At 34.1% G+C, this 21099-nt stretch overlaps 3 protein-coding genes and 1 non-coding gene across 5 annotated transcripts; 3 read left to right on the top strand and 1 right to left on the bottom strand.

The window, feature by feature from the left end:
• The first annotated feature begins 1998 nt into the window (after positions 1 to 1998).
• LOC107010601 (CASP-like protein 1C1) lies at positions 1999 to 3444 on the top strand. Its single transcript, XM_015209882.2, has 3 exons — positions 1999 to 2380; positions 2780 to 2882; positions 3068 to 3444. Exons 1-3 carry the CDS (start codon positions 2226 to 2228, stop codon positions 3296 to 3298), a joined length of 489 nt encoding a protein of 162 aa, XP_015065368.1. The 5' UTR covers positions 1999 to 2225; the 3' UTR covers positions 3299 to 3444.
• A 285-nt stretch (positions 3445 to 3729) lies between these two features.
• LOC107008829 (probable 2-carboxy-D-arabinitol-1-phosphatase) lies at positions 3730 to 6777 on the bottom strand. Its single transcript, XM_015208021.2, has 7 exons — positions 6466 to 6777; positions 6101 to 6252; positions 4991 to 5110; positions 4811 to 4910; positions 4500 to 4639; positions 4347 to 4426; positions 3730 to 4103 (listed from the first exon to the last, which is right to left on the bottom strand). Exons 1-7 carry the CDS (start codon positions 6620 to 6622, stop codon positions 3977 to 3979), a joined length of 876 nt encoding a protein of 291 aa, XP_015063507.1. The 5' UTR covers positions 6623 to 6777; the 3' UTR covers positions 3730 to 3976.
• Positions 6778 to 11634: 4857 nt separating this feature from the next.
• LOC107011254 (callose synthase 11-like) lies at positions 11635 to 21073 on the top strand. 2 transcript variants are annotated; one of them, XM_015210670.2, is made up of 3 exons: positions 11635 to 17348; positions 19778 to 19954; positions 20784 to 21073. In XM_015210670.2, exon 1 carries the CDS (start codon positions 12014 to 12016, stop codon positions 17345 to 17347), a length of 5334 nt encoding a protein of 1777 aa, XP_015066156.1. In that variant the 5' UTR covers positions 11635 to 12013; the 3' UTR covers position 17348; positions 19778 to 19954; positions 20784 to 21073. The 2 variants fall into 2 exon arrangements, with proteins under 2 accessions (XP_015066156.1, XP_015066155.1); XM_015210669.2 differs by having other exon boundaries at positions 11636 to 17353.
• On the top strand, positions 14991 to 15070 carry LOC114076238. The gene has a single exon (XR_003577111.1). It is a non-coding gene; the product is annotated as a small nucleolar RNA J33 (small nucleolar RNA).
• Positions 21074 to 21099: the final 26 nt, after the last annotated feature.

Genomic DNA, 21099 nt, shown 5'->3' with positions numbered 1-21099 from the left:
TATATATATATATATATATATATATATATATATATTTGATGGAATCGCAAAATTTATGATTTTTTTAAAAATTTTCCTTTACAGTATATTCAAGTCCTCATAATTTGTAATGATATAAAAGTTTAGGGGTGTGTTCGCTATGAAAGAAAATGTTTTATAGATAAATAATTGAATTCCTTATTTATTTTTGTGTGGACATGTATGAAAAAGTATAAGTTATTCTAAAATTATTTACATACCGTAAATCGATTTTATGATAGAAGGGGGTTGGGCCATGGGGTGAAGATAAAATGTGTTTGAAGTGTGAGGATGACATGATCGATATGAAATATCACTTATAGAACAAATCTTTTCTACTTTTATTAAAAAGTAATTTAATTATTTAAGAAATTTGACCAATGAAATATAAGAAAATAAAATAAATATTTTCCTCCGTATCAAGACATCGTTAATAGTATTCTCTTCGTCGAATAATAGTTGTTCACTATACTATTTTGGGATGTTCAACGATATCAATACTTGTCCACTTTATGAAATTAATGGATAACTTACACTTAGTTCCTAATTTTACACTATACTATAATTAATGATTGTATCTATTATATCTAAAGAGTTATTTTTTTATTACATTTTAAAAATATTGTATAGTAAAATTACTCTTTAATTTAGAATTTCTTAAGAAGTCCGTAAAATTAATATTACAACAAAGTAACTTTTCGTAATATTATTGATCAACTTGGAGATATTACGGCTTCACGTCATGAAGCGGCTATGTCCATTTACAATAATTCCAATGGCCACCCCAATTTTGTAATGTTCATATTATAAAAGTTTGAATTTGAGAGTGGATAAAAAATGTTACATTATCACTTCATCTAAGTAATATTCACATCTAAGTCTCCCAAAATGTGAGAATTATAATTCTAAAAATACAAAAATTATCTAGGCTAAACTCATAACAGATTTCTAAATTTGTTGAGTTTTTTCCCTCAAGTACCTCAATTATGTCATTTTTCTATTGAATCATTGAACCACCCTTAATTTATCCTTTCAAATACCGTTGGCTGATTTTGATAGGTTTTTCTATTGTATATGCCTTCAATTGTGTTCGTATTATAATGATTTTGATTGAAGGAATGAAAACAAATCGTGTGTTAGTTTCATTTGTTTTTTAGTATGTTCAAATGACTGTGAAGTAAAACACAATTATTCTCGAACATTTTCACTATTATTTGAACTAATGAGTTCTGAAACAACATATGTATCATATGTCAATACCCCTCCCAAAATATGGTTCCATATCAGTCAACGGTGTTTAAAGAAACAAATTACAGGTGGTGTAATGATCCAATAAGAAAATAGTATAGTTGAGATATCTAAAGGGAAAAGCCCAACAAGTTCAGAGATCTGTTTATGCATTTGACCAATTATCTATTATCTAATAGTGTAAAACAAAACAATTAACGCAAATAAAATATATCACTTAAACTTGAATAAGAAAAACCCCGAAAAATTGTCCACCGCACCGAGTGTTTATCCTAAAATTCATTATTATGTGATTTAATGAAGTAAAACACATGTTAGTTAATTAAGATTGAGTAAAATGAATTGTAAATTTAAATACGTGATGTGCATATATTGAATTGATATAAACACCCGATGTGAATAAATTTCGCCCATGGGAAAGCGCCGTACACATATATATTAGTTAACTAATTGGTAGTTCAACTGACGATTACACCCCAAGTTGTAACCTTTGTCTAAAATTCATCAACATAATACAAATTCATATTAGACTTTGCTTATAAATTAAGATTTTAAATAATTTTCTTCCAGCCTACAATTGGAAACACTAATATATTGGTAGATAGAGTCAATGGTTTTTTGTCCAAGTGTGCCACTAGAGGTACAAATCTTCCATGAAATTAAATATTTAAAATCTTTGTTACTACTAACCCTATAAATAAATGTCATTGAGTTAATTTTGTTCATTCATTAGGTAACCAAGAACATGACACTTTGTCCCTAAAGAAGACAAGTTTACCACCCACTTACCTGCCTTTTCCTAACACAAAAAAATAAAAAAGAATCCATCTTTATTATTCTACCTCTCTTGATCACTTTCTTTAATTTCCATACACCAATTTTTATGCCTCATTTCTTTTAAAAACTAGTGTTTGATTTTGTTTATTAATTTATCTTTATTATCACTTTTCCTATTCATAATGACTTTGGCAAATAGGATTACTATATTTCTGCTTAGGCTTTTGGCCTTGGGGGCTAGTGTTGCAGCCACTATTATTATGGTCACTAGCCATGACTCTGCTCAAGTTTTGGGCATGACCTTTGAAGCCAAATTTGCTAACACACCAACATTCAAGTAAGTTCATCGTAATCTTCGGTACTTTTAACATGATTAGTACTCTTTCTGGAGATAGAGTTTTCAATAATTCAAAATATAAAAAGGTAAGCACATGAAGGAGCCAAGGAAATTCAACATCTACGTGCCATCATCACACGTGTCCAATTGATTGAGAGACAATAAGGACAACTAATCCAACCATGAGCTTGTTGGTTCGACAGAACTTATTAATTCAGAGTCGAACTCCATTTGTATTCACAAAAGAATATATGATACGAGTACAAAATAAAGAAACTATATATATATATAACAGAATCAATTCTTTCAACTTAAAATTCATAACGTCTAAATTATGAATCCGATGCTAGTAAACCTGACCTGCAGGCTAAGATAATTAAGTTGTTGATGATGTTTCAGGTACTTTGTTGGAGTGAATATACTAGCAAGTGGCTATTCCCTCATAGTTCTCTTTTTCCCTACCAAGAAGATGCTGGGACGCATTCTGCTTATTACAGATATAGTATGAACTACTCCCTCCGTTTCAATTTGTTTGTCTTACTCTTTAATTATAAACTTTACACGTGACATGTTTTAGACCGCAAGATTAAAAGACATTTTGGTACATTCTACGTATATCTTTTCTTGATAGTTTTACATTGATTTTTGTAATTTGAACTGATTTCAACTTTTTAAATTTTGGAGTAGCTTATGACATTGCTTCTGGACTCAAGCATATCAGCATGTTTGGCAATAGCTCAAGTGGGGAAAAAGGGAAATACTCATGCAGGTTGGCTACCAATTTGTGGCCAAGTTCCAAAATTCTGTGACCGTGTGACTGGATCTCTTATTGCTGGCTTTGCAGCTGCTATACTCTATTTTCTTCTTCTTCTTTTCTCTTTTCACAATGTTCTTAATCTTTACACACTCAAAGCTTAGACTTTTATTATATCCTCCTCTTTCAATGGAGAAAAGATTTTACTTATTACCCTTATCGCCTTTTATTTTCGTCATTTTTGTACTCATTTATGTGTTTAACTGATGACTGCTACAAAATATTATAGTATGAAAAGAGGATTTCAAGATATCTTTGTTGTGTTTTGTATGATTATCTCCTTACTATATAGTAATTAGTACTGCAATTCTTTGTTGGTCAAGATCAGTTTAACGTTGTACGTTATACTTTTTTAAGAATCATAGTTGTTATTAGAGTAGTTTCATGGCCAAATGGATTTTTGAAGATAAATATTCAAAAGCTGATGTAAACTACTCTATGGTCAAACGCTAGCTAAAATGGATCGTAAAGAAATAGTCTCAGTTTCGGTCTGACTTTACTTTTCTGAGAAATGATAGCTGACAACATAAATATGTGACAGAACAGCCTAAATTTCATTCTGGAAGAACTGATGAACTCTGCATTTCCAATCAATTTTATAGTTGTTTAATCACAAGAACATGCTACGATTTCTTGGTGTTCTTAACCTATAATGCTATTCTAACTAAAAAAAATTTTTCGAGAGTTTCATAACTCACATACTACACAGACATTGTACGTTTATGTTGTTTCAATGGCGTAGTACTGATCAATTGTTTGTCCAGTCATTGTACCTGTTGATTTTAGTGGTGGTAGACGTGATCAGTATACATATGTGCTGTCATGTTCAGGGACTGAAGCATGGCTTCTCCTTCTTTGTTGAATTTGAATACACATAATCCTCCATTATTTATATCCACTGAACGAAACCTGAATCGACACAAAATTAGACATGTCAAGAATAGTGGCTGAAGAACCCAACTTTATAATGTAATAAGTTTTATTAAATTATCATGTTGATCAAAGCAAGTTTACTATACTCCAGCAATGTTTTAACATCCTTGCATTTGCGTAAGTCAGCTGTCATATCTATAGGGTTATTATAATGTTTATGTGCCAGAAATATCAGAAGATTTTGGAGATAAAAGTATACTTCAAAACATTATGACATACCGTTCTGGTCCTAGTCCAAGAGCTGTGCAGATCAATGCTCGTAAAATAGATTTGTGTGTCACAACCAAAAAGTGCTCTCCCTGATAAACAATGAGCTATATCAGTATATTTTGTTGCGCGAAAAAATCCAATCAAGCAGTATAAAGAACATACCGGTGTCAACAAAATTTCTTCCCATGCTTCATGTGCTCTTCCCCACAGTTTTTGAAGAGGATATACACCATCTACACAAAACTTAGATGGATCTTCTCTCCAAGTTGTATACTCCTTTGGATATATGCGCTTAGCATCCTCTGCCTCCAAACACTAAACATCATTTAGAAAACTACTAATGCTGTTGGGTAATCTAAACGGATGCAAAAGCTAAAATTGATTATGTCATTCTGTTGTTACTATATTGAGGTTATAGTGACTCAAAACAGGTCTAGTAAAATCACATTATTTCAGCAATGAATGAAACAGACCATTTTTCATGCCTTCAAGAAAAAATAGATGGGCTTCCTTCAGGGAATCAAGAAAAACCAGAGGCTCTTCCTTCCCTTTCCATATGATTTCAGCGGTCGTCTGCAGAAGACATTGCTGATATCACTTAATAACTGCATATGTAGTAAAGCAAAGATAATTACACAACATTCTATTCCAACCTTGGCGCGTGATATCGGACTAGAGAAACATTGGTCAAAGTGTATATCGGACAAGGCCATCTTGCATCTTTCTGCTTGCATTGTTCCTTTTTCAGAGAGTATAGATAAGTTTGAGCTTCCCTACATGTACAGACAACTTGATTAGTGGCTATATAACAACCCAAGTCACAAATAAGACGAGTAAGTTATGAGATGTGAGTTCCTTACTACAACAATCAGGATTAACACTTCCGAGTCATGATAGAACCCGAGCCATTGGGTGGAAAAGAATGATAATAAATTGTTAGGCAAGTGGATGAACTCAAGTCCCAATAAATGGTATTAGAGCTGGGAAGAAACCAGCTGGAATTATGGGAGTCAAGTCCCATTTGGAGTTTTAGTACTACAGTGTATAGGCAATAGGAGTCGAGAGCGGGAGCCAAGCCCATGCAGGACTAAGTGTTATACTATGTGAAGCAGGAATCGACTCTAGAATCTTGGATCAAGGCCTGAGAGGATGTCAAGGCCTCAAGGGGGAGAATGCTATACCCAGTCCAACATCAGACTTGTAAACTTACTTAAATTATTAGCCTTAACGTGCTTCACTATTAACACTCCGTTTTTTAATTAGAAAAATGTAATGCTCCATAAGTCTTGCATCAGTAACGGAAGATGAATTTGAAGTCCGTGCTTAAAACGAATGATAATAAAAGCTCAAGTGTTTGTAGCTCAAACTAGCAACATCACTCTCGTTCCAGAGCCTCCCGGCTTTCTTACATCGGAAAGTTTTTGCATTTCTAGGCTGTCCTGAATTGAGTTTTCTGTTCTTTTTCTACACGATTATATAAACAAAAACTGAAATCAAATCATGTAATATTTAGTTTTAACGGGTGAAACATGATGATTGAGTGCACTAGATTGTACAACCACATTGGCTGGCGAATATAAACGCACATGCCCTTGTCAGTAATTCACTGATCTTCAATTACAAATTCTCAATGGACCCTGGTAGGAAATTAGCATTCTTTTCTGTGCTTCCATTATACATTTCTATAGAATAACTAGGCAAGAACACAATCCAGGAATCAAAAAACTTTATCGTAAGAATAAAAATGAGTAGATAAAACAAACCTGAACTCTACTTTCTTCATTCCAAGAGCTGAGCCCATGGCGTACAATAGTAACTTTCTTCGGTGTAGCTAACACTCTTTTAGTTAGAGAAGTAGTAGCATTTTCAAAATCAAATGCTCCACCAGTCAAAGGAGTATCATTCCTAAGTCTTTCTGTTTAAGATCCATGTTAAAAGTTAATTAGTGCTACCAATTAGTATTCAATGTTAAATTTCATAACTCATAAACAACTACTACACCATTGTACACAAAAGACTAGCAATAAGTATTAATAGTTTTTCCACTTACCCTCCAACATAACTCGATCCATACAACACATTATTTTTTCCTACTACACAATAACAAACCGAATTTGAAACATTTTACCTGTTGTAACTGGTAATCCAGGAGTTGAAGTTGAGCAACAAATAGCATAACTAATGGGAGCAGATGTATCAGGAATAAGTTTAGGGTATGGGGATTTATTGGAAATGGATGGAAAAGAGAAATAAGGGATGCTAAAAATAACCCTTGAAGTCATCATATTAATTTTCACAACAACAATATTTTCACAAGTTTGCTTTGCTATTTCAAGATTGTTTCCAACAGCTCTGTTTTCTCATGAATTTCCAGAGCTGTTTTGGAGTGACATTGACAGTTGTAACAACCTGTGGTGGGAATTTATTTGCCCTTTGCCTTTGCTACCATATGATATTGTGGATATACTCATTCAAGGTGAATACTAGATTCTTTTTCCTTTTTTATTTAAATAATAATTAATATGAGTAAAATGGTAAACTCATCACGTCGTTAATTATTTTCTTAATAAATGTATCAAGTAAAAAATAGACAAGTAAAAAGGAATCGACGGAGTACTAGTAAACGATTAGGCTATGACCCTTCACTTGATCCAATCAATTTTTTATTAGGTTAGGTCTTAATTCATTAATTGTTTGATTCATTTTAACCTCCTCAAATTTAACTTAATCCGTTCAATTACCATCTCAATTCCGAATCAAATTAATTAAATGCCTAACCCATTGATAACCACTTAAAGTTGGCACGAAATTTTACTTAGGCGTCTTAAATGGGCAATGTTTAATTTAGACACCTCATGTTGAGTCTCGCAGTGTCATTTTAATACTATTTTGCCAATCAACAAAAATATATGAAGTGTATCTGTTACACGTGTAAAGTGACAAATTAAATGACGACATTTGTCAAAATAATTTTTGCCCAAATAACTTTTTAAAAACAAATTAAATCAATAAAATCCACACATGAACCCCCAATTGTCTTCTCCAAGAACCCATCCCCACCCCATTCTCTTTTACCATAACTAGCAGGTTTATTATTCATCAAAATTAAACTTACTCCTATTTAAATGTTAAATTCTTTTAAGAAAAAATTTCATGAATAATTTAATATTTTATCTTAAAATGGGTCTATTTCTAAAATTTTAAAATAGCTTCTATCATTTTTCATCATTTTAATGTAACTATTTTTATTCACCATATTGGATATTTAAATTTGCAAAAATGGTGGTTGAAAATGAAAAAGAAGAAGAAAAAAATTAATTAAATAGATTTTTCACGCGCGCTCAATAAAAGTATTACACTCACTAAGTCATGTAAACAAAAAGTGTCAAAATAACACAGCAAAATTCTATATGAAATGTCTAAAAATAAATATCGCTCACTTAAAATATTTTAATAAAACTTCGTATCAACTTTGAGGGACCACTAATAAATCAGGTCTTAATTAAAAGGTTGGGAAATCGCCCATTATGAACCAGTGGAAGTATGTGGCATCAACCATCTCTCTATCTTTCTATCTAAAAATGGTCTCTATGAACGTTATTTTTTAATTAAGATAAAAAATAAATTATTAAATATTTACTTATTTTATTTAATTAGGTGATGATGTTGTTATGAAGTCAGCTCCCCGTTTTAAATGTGAATAAAGCAAATAAATCCGCCATTTTTAACTTATGTATATTAAAACGAATTAATTGCGGTGGCCGTTACTTTCCTCTTCCCCATGAACCATTTTATATTTTTATCTCTCCTCTTTACTTATATTTTTTCTAATAAAATAAATTCTCACACACCATTTAATATTGTATTATTTTATTCGATCTAGCTATCTTCCCATTGTTCTCAGAAATAACGATGATGTAAGCTTGTAGTGTACAATAACCATGTTTGTTTAAGTTTAGTGATAAATTGAATAATTTTATATAGTTTAAAAATAAATTTAATTAGTTTTAAAATTTTAAGAACGTAAATCGAATTTTTTTTCCAATTTAAAAAAAAGAGAAGAAAAAGGGTGCCTAAAAGCCTTTTAATTTTTTATGACCAGATTTATACCGACAGCTAATTTTGTCAAATATTGATCATCATGATGTGTATAATCTAAGATTCTTTTTGGCAATAGAAAAAAAAACAACACTTTATTCTTTGGTGTTTTTAGATTGTCAATCATGAACTATAATTACTTGAAGGAAATTACACTACTCTACTACACTAATTTCTTCCCACAATACAATTTCACATCATATTGTCTTTTAAACACTAAATTAGTCCACAATATTATTGAACCGATTACTTAGCAAAATTAATATTTTTTCCGTTTTTAATTACTTGTCAATTTTCAAATTGATACATTTATTAAAAAAATAATTATTGACATAGTGAATTTATCATTTTATTTCTATAATTATAAAATAAATAAATTTAAAATTTACAATTTTAAAAAAGTTCTACCATTTTAAAAGCAGTTATTTAAGGATATAATAAGTAAAAAAAACTGTTTTCCTTGATTTTTTAAAATCAACAAGTAATTTGAATTAAAATATATTAATACATTTGATAAAATTAATTAATTTTTTTCTTAAAAAAAAATAAATCCAGATCAAGTTTAATTAGGAGTAGTAAAATTAATGTTGGAAATATTTGTACATATGGCCATAAATTGTCCTATTTTTATGTTGTCGAGTAGGATCCACATCAACTTCCAACTTACGTACTACCCACGTCTCCCCCACTCACTGTTACTGGCGCGTCAACTACATCACCACATTCGGTGACAATACTCTTTTCGTTCACTTTTATTTGTTTGGTTGAATTTTTCAAAAGTCAATTTAACTAGACTACATTAATTTGATATTCTCAACAAAAAATTTAGAAGATGAAAAAATATATCTTAAAATATTAATTAAAATTTTAATTACTTGACTTTAAAAATAGAAATTATAACATTAAACCACAAACGGTGACAGTAGTAAATAGAGTGTCAGATGGATCGTTTAAATTTAAATTTAGGGTTGTAAAAATAAATTGAATTCATAAATAAATTAATTAATTAACTTAAAAATATAAATTCGAAGTAATATGTTCACATAAAAAAATATGAAAAATTTAAGCAAATTATCCTTAATAATGAGTTTCCATGTAGAATAAGAAAAGTATATTTGCTTTAGGAATTTCAAACATCGAAGACATACTTATTAAGGTAAAAGTAGAGATGCTAAAATTCCAAATTAAGATCCCTATAAACCTCTCTTTTCCCCAATCATAGACATGATAATCACTTGATTGTTATATTAATTCTCTTATAATTGTATAAATAAATTGGTTTAACTTTTTATTTATAGAAGAAATGATATTGATATAAATCTTTTTTTTAAAAGAAATAAATGCAAGTTTTTTCAGAAGCTACTTATAAGCTATTTGTGTGAGATATATTTTTTTAAAAGCTTTACTTAATTGCAAATTCGAGATTCTTTTTTTTTTTTGAAAAAAGATTGTCCGCTCAATTGCAAATTTATCCAAAAATTGTATATTTAAATGGACATTCACACTAGGACGTTTTTGATAATGATGGATTATTTTTGTCATTTTCTCATATATGGACATTCATTTCCTATAAATAAAATCATTTCTCCAGTCTTGTGATATTATCCTTATAGACATTTGGTTTTGGTTCTTATTAAATGTCTGGAGATTATATATTAAAGTTCCAAGTATATTTAAATGTGTATTGCAATATCTATTTAAAAATGAAGTTTTCAATAAATTTTTTGATTTAAATTTGAAATTTCTTATTAAAAAGACATTACGCCTTAAAAGATATTTTCTGCATATTTTATTGGCTATTTCAAAATTATTCAATTAAATTTTATTTTAATTTAATAAAAGTTGTCCACTATATTATTTTAAGATATTTAATAATATTTAATTACTTTATAAAATCAATAGATAGTTTTACACTTGGTTACTAAATTATCTTTGTCAAACCTGTTTCATTTTTAAGACATTATATTTATTATATCTTAAATATGAAATACAATAAAATCTCTATAAATTAATATAGGTGGGACGATGAAATTTTATTATTTTATAGAAATATTATTTAATCGATAAATTAATATTTATTATTAAAGAATAGTTTAAAATTTGGTGAAGGTTAATTTTAATTATCTCAAAATCATTGTATCTTACTAATTTATGTATCATATTTATCCATTTTACATAAAAAAAATCATACATAAAGTACAACGAATACGTTAAAATCATTGTATCTTATTAATTTCAACGTTGTGATAATGTGATAATAAAAGCTTTCAAGATGTATTATCGAACATAATTTATCGCTGGATATTAGATGCTATGGAGTGGGACAAAATGATCCAACAAAGATCAATGTTTTGGATGCTATCAATTATGCAATTCCTGTTTGAGCAAAAATGTTCAGCAAGAGACAAAAGCAAATTGTTTTTGATACTGTAAAAATCGTTCCGGAGATGCAATCTCAAAGAATATGAATGAACCTACTTGTGAAAACGTCATTCATTAACTTGAGGTCATCATTAGTGATCTCGGTTGCCATAGTAAAATGGATGTCAATAAACTGTTGGATTATCCGAATGAAAGTGATACTTGTTCAGAGGTACAGAGTTTAGAAGAAATTGTGGATACCATCAGAAAAAGCAATGTTGATGAGTTGAAGATGATATTGTACATTTGGAACCAGATACGTGTAAGGAAACACTTATCACATTTAGAACTCTTCACAATTTTATGGTGCAGTTTGAAAAAACAACACCAAAGCTCTTGGATGCAATTGGAAAAACTAGAGATAACTTCAATTATATTTAAATTTTAAAAAGAATCAGAACAAAATATAATCATATTTCACTAAACTGTCTTAGATATATTTGTACTTTAAATAATTATTAGTTTATGATATTAATGAGATCATTTATTTATATAAGGTCTTCTGAAAATATATTATCTTATATCTCATCGAAATTGGTGATTTTTTTTATTGGCTCAAGCGGAATTAAAGGAAAATATTATTTTAGATAGATTATTAATTTATTGTGTATTAATTTATAGAAATTTTAATGTAGTAAAATTATCTTTTTTATTTATAATTTATTAAATATACGTAAGTTAATAGTGGATAAATATTATGAGAGAGACGGGTAATATTTTAAATTTGCTCTTATCCCTATAACACTACTTGTTTTGAATAATAGGCTTGTCATGTTGTCTTGTAGGTTTCTCATAGAAAGCTGCAACTTTCAAGTTTCGTCCTACACACAAACTCCCACAACCGCACTTGTTGGCGCGTGGTCTACGTCACTACATTCCTTTTCTCTCTGCAACTCCCGATAAGTTCCTCTCATTAAAAATCTCACCTTTTTACTCCATTAAAGAGTTACACTGTTGATTCCCTTTATCACTACCCCCCACCCCCCCGTACCCAGAATTCGAATATACCCGTTACTTTATAGTAGTATTATATTATAGTAAGTATATAATATGCATATACATGTGTTTGCTTGTTTGCAAGTGGCAACTTTTGCTGTTTGAAATTTTGGGGAAAAAGAGTTACCCATTAGTGAAAGGCTGCTGTAGAACCAAATGCAATGAATCTCCGGCCAAGGCCACCGTTCACGCGCGGTAGTGGTTATGATGACGCGCCGCCGCGGCAGCAGCAGCAGCAACCTCGTGTCGAGCCATTCAACATTATACCCATCAATAATTTGTTGGCTGACCATCCTTCTTTGAGGTATCCAGAAGTACGTGCTGCTTCAGCTGCTCTGCGCGACGTTGGGGATCTCCGGCTGCCGCCGTTCATGCCATGGCGTGACACCATGGACCTTATGGACTGGCTTGGGCTCTTCTTTGGGTTCCAAGATGATAACGTGAAGAATCAAAGGGAGAACTTGGTTCTCCAGTTGGCTAACTCTCAAATGCGCCTTCAACCACCGTCTACCGCCCCGGACCGCCTTCACTATGGTGTTCTCCGGCAGTTCCGGCAGAAGCTATTGAAGAATTACTCATCTTGGTGTTCATATCTGGGGAAGAAGTCACAGGTTCGACTGCCGAGGCGTCAAAATCCAGAAATTTCTCGTCGTGAACTCTTGTATGTATGTCTGTATTTATTGATTTGGGGTGAGGCTGCAAATCTCCGTTTTGTTCCTGAATGTTTGTGTTATATCTATCATCATATGGCTATGGAACTAAATTACATTCTTGATGATCACATTGATGAGGATACTGGACACCCTTTTGTTCCTTACACTTGTAAGCAGTTTGGTTTCTTGGATAAAGTTGTCACTCCCATTTACACGACAATTAAAGGTGAAGTTGAGAGGAGTAGAAATGGCACTGCCCCTCATTCAGCTTGGAGGAATTATGATGATATTAATGAGTTCTTTTGGAGTAGGAAGTGTTTTCGGAGGCTGAAATGGCCGCTTGACTTGTCAAGTGCTTTTCTGGATACTACTGTTGGTAGGAGAGTTGGTAAGACGGGGTTTGTGGAGCAGAGGACCTTCTGGAATATATTTAGGAGCTTTGATAGGTTGTGGGTGATGTTGATACTATTCTTTCAGGCTTCTGTCATTGTTGCTTGGCAAGGTACAGATTTTCCATGGCAAGCTTTGGAAAGGAGGGATGTGCAAGTGCAGTTGCTTACGATCTTCATAACTTGGGCTGGTTTGAGGTTTATTCAGTCGATCCTTGATGCTGGAACTCAGTATAGTTTAGTTACCAGGGATACAATGTGGATAGGTGTGAGGATGGTCTTGAAAAGCATAGTTGCTGTGACATGGGCAGTTGTGTTTGGGGTGTTCTATGCAAGAATTTGGATCCAGAAGAATTCTGATAGGAGGTGGTCATACGAGGCTAATCAAAGGATCTTCACATTTCTTAAGATTGCTCTGGTGTTTATCATCCCAGAGTTGTTAGCTCTTGTTCTTTTCATTCTCCCATGGATACGAAATGTGATTGAAAACACAGACTGGCCAATATTTTACTTACTAACATGGTGGTTCCACACCAGGATTTTTGTGGGTCGCGGACTCAGGGAAGGGCTTATTAATAACATAAAGTACACAATGTTTTGGATTGCTGTATTGGCGTCCAAATTTATCTTCAGTTATTTCTTTCAAATAAGGCCGCTGCTTGGTCCTACACGGGCTCTTTTGAATTTGAATAATGTGAAGTACAAGTGGCATGAGTTCTTTGGTAGCACGAATGAGCTAGCAGCTGTTTTGTTGTGGATTCCAATTGTTCTTATTTATCTAGTTGACCTGCAGATCTGGTACACTATCTATTCTTCTATTGCAGGAGGAGCAGTTGGGTTGTTCTCACATATAGGTGAAATTAGGAACATTAAACAGCTCAGACTCAGATTCCAGTTCTTTGCAAGCGCATTGCAGTTCAGTCTGATGCCCGAGAATCAGACTGTTGATGCTAAGGACACCCTGGTTCACAAGCTTCGGAATGCAATACATCGGATTAAGTTAAGATATGGACTGGGACAGCCATACAAGAAGATTGAATCGAGCCAGGTGGACGCAACTAGGTTTGCCTTAATATGGAATGAGATCATCATAACTATGAGGGAGGAAGACCTCGTGAGTGATCACGAGCTGGAACTAATGGAGTTGCCACCGAACTGTTGGGATATTAAGGTTATTCGTTGGCCGTGTTTTCTCTTGTGCAACGAGTTGCTTCTTGCTCTCAGCCATGCGAGCGAGCTGGCAGATGCACCTGATAGATGGGTTTGGTTTAGGATATGCAAGAATGAGTATAGGAGGTGTGCAGTGATTGAGGCTTATGACAGCATCAAATACTTGCTACTTGAGATCATAAAACACAACACTGAAGAGCATTCAATTGTCACTGCACTTTTTAATGATATTGATGGTTGCATTCATTCTGAAAAGTTTACTAAAGCCTACAAGATGACCCTCTTGCCACGCATTCATGAAAAGTTGGTGTTTCTTATTGAGCTTTTGCTCAGGCCAGAGCCGGATTTGCGTGATATGGTCAGTGTACTACAGGCCTTGTATGAGGTGTCAGTTCGGGAATTTCCAAGGGTGAAGAAGAGAACAGAACAACTGATGCAGGAAGGTCTTGCTCCATCAAATCCAGATACCAATCAGGGGCTTCTTTTTGAAAATGCGATTGAGTTTCCTGATATCCAAGATGTTTTCTTCTATAGGCAGCTGCGCCGTTTGCAGACAATTCTGACTTCCAGAGATTCAATGTACAATGTTCCAAAAAATAAGGAAGCAAGACGGCGTATTGCTTTCTTCAGTAACTCTCTTTTTATGAATATGCCACGAGCTCCCCAGGTAGAGAAGATGATGGCCTTTAGCGTCTTGACCCCTTACTATGATGAGGAAGTTCTGTTTGGCAAAGAAAGTCTTAGGAGTCCAAATGAAGATGGAGTATCCACAATATTTTATCTGCAGAAAATTTACGATGATGAGTGGGAGAATTTCATGGAACGGATGCGCACAGAAGGAATGAAGGACGAAAAAGAGATATGGAACACCAAAGCAAGGGAGATTCGTCTCTGGGCGTCGTACAGGGGGCAGACTCTGTCCCGTACTGTAAGAGGCATGATGTACTATTACAAGGCTCTCAAGATGCTTTCGTTCCTTGATTCTGCTTCAGAGGTTGATATAAGGCATGGCTCACAAAGAATTGTTTCACTTGGTTCATCGAACCAAAATAATCACTTGAATAGGGATGGCCCTGCCATGTTACAAACTTCTCGAAAACTTCACAGATCGAGTAGCAGTGTCACCCTTCTCTTCAAAGGACACGAGTTTGGTGCTGCTTTAATGAAGTTCACTTATGTGGTGACATGCCAGGTGTATGGTTCTCAGAAGACAAAGCGTGATCCACGTGCTGAGGAGATCCTAAATCTGATGAAGGATAATGAGGCTCTCCGAATTGCTTATGTAGATGAGGTTAACTTGGGAAGAAATGAAGTAGAATACTTTTCTGTTCTAGTGAAGTATGATCAACAACTGAAGCAAGAAGTGGAAATTTATCGCATAAAGTTGCCTGGTCCTCTGAAACTTGGGGAGGGTAAGCCGGAGAATCAGAACCATGCCATTATCTTCACCAGAGGTGATGCAGTTCAGACCATAGACATGAATCAAGACAATTACTTTGAAGAGGCACTTAAGATGCGGAATCTATTGGAGGAATTCAAGGAGAATTATGGTATAAGGAAACCCACCATTCTGGGAGTTCGTGAAAATATCTTTACTGGTTCTGTATCATCTCTTGCTTGGTTCATGTCTGCTCAGGAGACAAGTTTTGTGACTCTGGGGCAACGTGTTCTTGCCGATCCTCTCAAGGTACGGATGCACTATGGTCATCCAGATGTCTTTGATAGGTTTTGGTTCTTGACCAGAGGTGGCATCAGCAAGGCTTCCAAGGTGATTAATATAAGTGAGGATATATTTGCTGGATTCAATTGTACCTTGCGAGGTGGCAATGTTACCCACCATGAATACATACAAGTGGGTAAGGGAAGGGATGTTGGATTGAATCAGATAGCCATGTTTGAGGCTAAGGTTGCTAGTGGTAATGGCGAACAAGTTTTGAGCAGAGATGTTTACAGGTTGGGTCATAGACTAGATTTCTTTCGCATGCTTTCATTCTTCTACACAACTGTTGGCTTCTTCTTCAACAACATGATAGTGGTGGTAATGGTCTATACATTTTTGTGGGGGCGCCTTTATCTTGCACTCAGTGGTGTTGAGGATTACGCCAGCAAAAATGCCACCAGCAACAAAGCACTTGGTTCAATTTTGAATCAGCAGTTTGTTATCCAGCTTGGTGTGTTCACTGCCCTCCCTATGGTTGTCGAGAACTCTTTGGAACATGGTTTTCTTCCGGCAGTCTGGGATTTTATAACTATGCAACTGCAGCTTGCCTCACTATTTTTCACATACTCAATGGGAACCCGGGCGCATTTCTTTGGAAGGACCATTCTACATGGCGGAGCTAAGTATCGAGCAACTGGACGTGGTTTTGTTGTGCAGCGCAAGAGCTTTGGTGAGAACTATCGACTGTATGCTCGCAGCCACTTTGTCAAAGCAATCGAACTTGGAGTGATTCTGGTTGTTTATGCTTCACACAGCCCCTTGACTAAGGATACCTTTGTGTATATAGCTATGACTATATCAAGTTGGTTCCTTGTTGTGTCATGGATAACATCTCCCTTTGTGTTCAATCCCTCTGGGTTTGACTGGTTAAAAACTGTGTATGACTTTGACGATTTCATGCATTGGATTTGGTACAATCGAGGAGTTTTTGTAAAAGCAGATCAAAGTTGGGAGACGTGGTGGTATGAAGAACAGGACCACTTGAGAACTACTGGTCTCTGGGGAAAATTGCTTGAGATTATTTTAGATCTTCGTTTCTTCTTCTTTCAATATGGAATTGTGTATCAATTGCGCATTACTGGTGGTAAAACCAGTATTGGTGTTTACTTGCTGTCTTGGATTATTATGGTCGCCGCTGTGGCAATTTACATTACCATTGCATATGCAAAGGATAAATATGCCATGAAGAGGCACATATATTATCGGCTGGTGCAGTTGCTTGTCATTCTAGTCACGGTATTGGTGATTGTTATATTGTTGAGGTTCACCCTGTTTACGCTGTTTGACTTGATCACAAGTTTGTTGGCATTTATTCCAACTGGGTGGGGCATAATCCAAATTGCCCTAGTGCTCCGGCCCTTTTTGCAGTCTACTTTGGTTTGGGGCACTGTTGTGTCATTGGCTCGGTTATATGACATGATGCTTGGGTTAATTGTTATGGCTCCTTTGGCATTTCTATCATGGATGCCTGGTTTTCAATCCATGCAGACAAGGATATTGTTTAATGAAGCTTTCAGCAGGGGCCTTCAGATTTCTCGTATCCTCACAGGCAAAACTTCATAATGTGAGGTGATACTCTAATTTTAGGTGGTTGTTTTTTCTATTTATTGTATGATTGGAAGTGTAGCTTTTAATTCACATGCTACATATATCTGTTGGTACCTTTTAAAGTAGTTAAATAACTTGTTTTTTTTGTCCAAATTTATAGTGATCTGATTCAATTAACCAACTTTAAATTCATAGTGGCTTAGATGAAATCCAATTTAATTAACCTTTATTAAAGGTGACAGTAATCTTTCTGTATGAGAGGGCTTTGGTGCACTGTTGTTTATGAGGCCAGCAACATGACTATATCTACAACATGATGGAACTGACTGAATTACTTAAGGAAAAACCCAAAAAAAAAAAGGGGCAGATGTTCTTACTTTTGAGAGTTGGTCCACTGCTTGATCGGCTGTTTTGCACTTGATTAATCTGCAGTGCTTTGTTGGCAGAGATTTAATAGTTCTGGATAGTGCTGATGTGGAAACAGATCTATTGAGGATATATTTGCTATCTTTATATCTGCTCGACTTAAATGCTTTTCTAGTGAAACAGACTAAGATGAATGCTAATGAGGTTAGGAAGTCTAAGCATTTCAAGAGTATATCATGCAGATAAAATACTTCTCCCTTTATAACATCTTATGTGACACTATTTCCTTTTTAGTCTGTTCCAGCTTCCAAAGATAATGTCCTATTTATATATTTGGAACAGTCTTAACTTTGAACTTTCTATTTTATCCTTAATAACATGATTTTATAGCTACACAAATATCATCACATGTTTAAGACCACAAGTTCCAAAAGTCTTATTTCTTTTAATTCACTTGTCTAGTCCACATTTTAGTTTACCCTTATTTTTCTTATCACATTTCTTTCTTAATGATTTGAATAACACCTTCCCTGACATGTTTTCTGCTGTGAATAGCAAAACAAAATGTTGATGTTTATAACAGCAGTATCCTGTTAGTGGAACCCCCATCCCCAAACTTCCCATTCTCTTCAAAGCTTTTGTAAGATGGGCTAATATTATTACTTGTAGAGGGATTTGCATTTACTGTGGAAATGCCTTTTCTCTACAATTATTATCTTCTTTCGAAGGCAAAAAGACTTTTGAATCTCATAATTTATGATCAACTCATTTAACATTTCCATTGTTAGAGGTCAGAATTTTCACACCTAAATTATGTATTTGATATATCAAAAAGAGTATTGAGGAATTTACTATATGGTGTTACTAATGTTCACCATATTGACTTGTTCGAAAATAACTCTTAAATCTACACCCTTTTCACCAAAAAGATTCAAGCATTTACACCATATTGACTGATTAGCTCCTAATGCTCAAATCATTCTTTGCTTGATGATAATGTCGTCAATAGTTGGCAACTTTGACACCATGATACTCAACAACCTCTCAGTTAGCTAGGAAGTTTGAGGATACTACTTAATTTATTGTTCTACCATCTTTTCTGGGCTTGAAAGCTGACAGTGAATCAGATGTCTTACCAATTCGTTACATACTCATTGGTTGCTATAGGTTTGGACTGTTCCTGTGTCTTCTATCATATGATATCAACGTCACTACTCCATCTTACCTCTAAAAGAACTACTAGAGAGTGTAACTCATTTAGTTTTCTGGTTTCTCTTGCAATCATGTGTAATTTATGAACCATTTTGTTGTCCATTTGCTACCTGAAGCTACAAATTTTGAAAATTAAAACATCTCAGGACCTAACTTTTCCCCTTCTCGCTCTGCTATACTACAAACTTTCTTCTTCAATCAGCTGATCTACATGCAGAAAAAACACCACTAACCTAAAAAAAGTTTCACAGCTGATTCTTCTCAACAAGTGGACACCAATAACCATGAAGGGTCTCTATTTATGTGCAACAATTTGCCAGTTTGTTTAGGAATACTGCAACTAATCAAGCCTGATGTAATTCAGTTACCACTTATGAAATTGCTAAGTGGTGTCAAGTCACTAAGTAAGGAATGACTTGTTCGAAAATAACTCTTGAATCTTCACCCTTCTTACCAAAAAAGAGAAAAAGAACAAAAGGAAAAAAAACTGATTGAAGGTCCCAGGATGGTGGGGTATTGTTAGGGGCCTAAAGAGATTATAATTCCGTGAACTCTGGTTTGAGGTTAAAGAATTAGGCATCTTAGGCTTTGTGGTGCCAAATATATGATGCACCCCAAGCTGAGAAAATGTTAGAAATAGTGAGATTCTTGCAGTTTAGGAGCTAAGTTTTCCTTTTTATAAATGTCCAGATGTTGCAAATCCTTGGTACTGGAGGATAAGTACATCAATTAAAATCATTTGGTACACCTTAATAGGTCATACATTCAAAGATCATGTGCTGTTTCTCTTATCAATATATTTTAATGCTTGAGATTATGATTTTCAATGATCATGCATGTTATAGTTAACTTTTCTGTTGATTGCAGGAACAAGTTACTTAATTTCAGAGGCATCTGCATCTCTTTTATAGGTAGATTATGTAGGCTGTGGTTCCTGATAAGCTCCTTCATTTTTCGTGGGCTCTTGGATGAGGAATTAGATTTTGTGCCTCCTTCTACTCAGCCTGGGGTACCCTCTTGTCCTTAGTCTACCAAGTCAACGAGGTTAATACAACTTCTTTTGTGTATTCTCCTTGCTACTTACAGTTATTACTTTATTTATTTTTGGGTTGTATATATGGGCAATTGTTATATTAGTTCTCGGTTGGCTGAGTTGGAGGATGGTCAAAATTTCTACGAGGGAGGATGTCAAAATTTCTACATTGACAGCTAAAAATTTTGATCTGACTGATCAGCTCCTAATGTTCAAGTCATTCTTTGCTTGATGATAATGTCATCAATAGTTGGCAACTTTGACACCATGATACTCAACAACCTCTCAGTTAGCTAGGAAGTTTGAGGATAATACTTGATAATTTATTGTTCTACCGTCTTTTCTGGGCTTGAAAGCTGACAATGAATCAGATGTATTACCAATTGGTTACACACTCATTGGTTGCTATAGGTTTGGAATGTTCCCGTGTCTTCTATCATATTATATCGACATTAGTACTCCATCTTACCTCTAAATGAACTTCTAGACAGTGTAACTCGTTTAGTTTTCTGGTTTCCCGTGCAGTCATGTGTAATTAATGAACTATTTTGTTGTGGATTTGCTACCTAAAGCTACAAATTTTGAAAGTTTAAAACATCTCACGACCTAACTTTTCCCCTTTCTGCTCTTGATAAATTCTGCTGTACTACAATCTTTTTCTTCAATCAGCTGATCTACATGCGGAAAAAACAGTACTTCCCTAAAAAAAAAGTTTCACAGCTGATTCTTCTCAACAAGTAGACACCAATAACCATCAAGGGTCTCTATTTATGAGCATCAATTTACCATTTTGTTTAGGAAAATTGTAAATAATGTAGCGTTATGTTTATGACATTGCAGGTTTGCACCAGTTAAATTAAGCGGATGTGGAGCAGTAGGGGCTTCTCTTCTTAGTTTTAGTCTTAGTATGGATAGTAGTAGGTTCAGGAGTCATGGTTAGATGGTACAACAATTCCAATTTTGTAGTAATGTATATATGGCCGCATGTAAATGGCATAGTTGCTTCTGATAATAACACAACTATGCGTATTTTTTTATGGGCTAATGGACCACAGTGGACCTTTCACCAACTATGGTTTGGCTGCTGAGCTTGCAGCTGTTAGTTTTTTCTCTATTTTTTCAGTAGTAAAGAGGCATTGAACTGTGCTTGCTCCAT

Source organism: Solanum pennellii, chromosome 2 (genome assembly GCF_001406875.1).
Source record: "Solanum pennellii chromosome 2, SPENNV200".
Classification (NCBI taxonomy): Eukaryota; Viridiplantae; Streptophyta; class Magnoliopsida; order Solanales; family Solanaceae; genus Solanum; species Solanum pennellii.
The sequence above is the reverse complement of the archived record's forward strand: the minus strand, read 5'-3'. Positions and strand labels throughout refer to the sequence as shown.

Bases quoted from the DNA above. Each gene is read 5' to 3' on its own strand.
- LOC107008829 (XM_015208021.2), bottom strand. From the start codon at position 6,622: ATGATGACTTCAAGGGTTATTTTTAGCATCCCTTATTTCTCTTTTCCA. The intron at 4,911-4,990 runs GTTGGAATAGAA...TGTCTTCTGCAG, and splicing joins GTCCGATATCACGCGCCAAG to ACGACCGCTGAAATCATATG. The intron at 4,427-4,499 runs GTATGTTCTTTA...ATTGTTTATCAG, and splicing joins AAGAAATTTTGTTGACACCG to GGAGAGCACTTTTTGGTTGT.
- LOC107011254 (XM_015210670.2), top strand. From the start codon at position 12,014: ATGAATCTCCGGCCAAGGCCACCGTTCACGCGCGGTAGTGGTTATGAT.
- LOC107010601 (XM_015209882.2), top strand. From the start codon at position 2,226: ATGACTTTGGCAAATAGGATTACTATATTTCTGCTTAGGCTTTTGGCC. The intron at 2,381-2,779 runs GTAAGTTCATCG...ATGATGTTTCAG, and splicing joins GCTAACACACCAACATTCAA to GTACTTTGTTGGAGTGAATA. The intron at 2,883-3,067 runs GTATGAACTACT...ATTTTGGAGTAG, and splicing joins TTCTGCTTATTACAGATATA to CTTATGACATTGCTTCTGGA.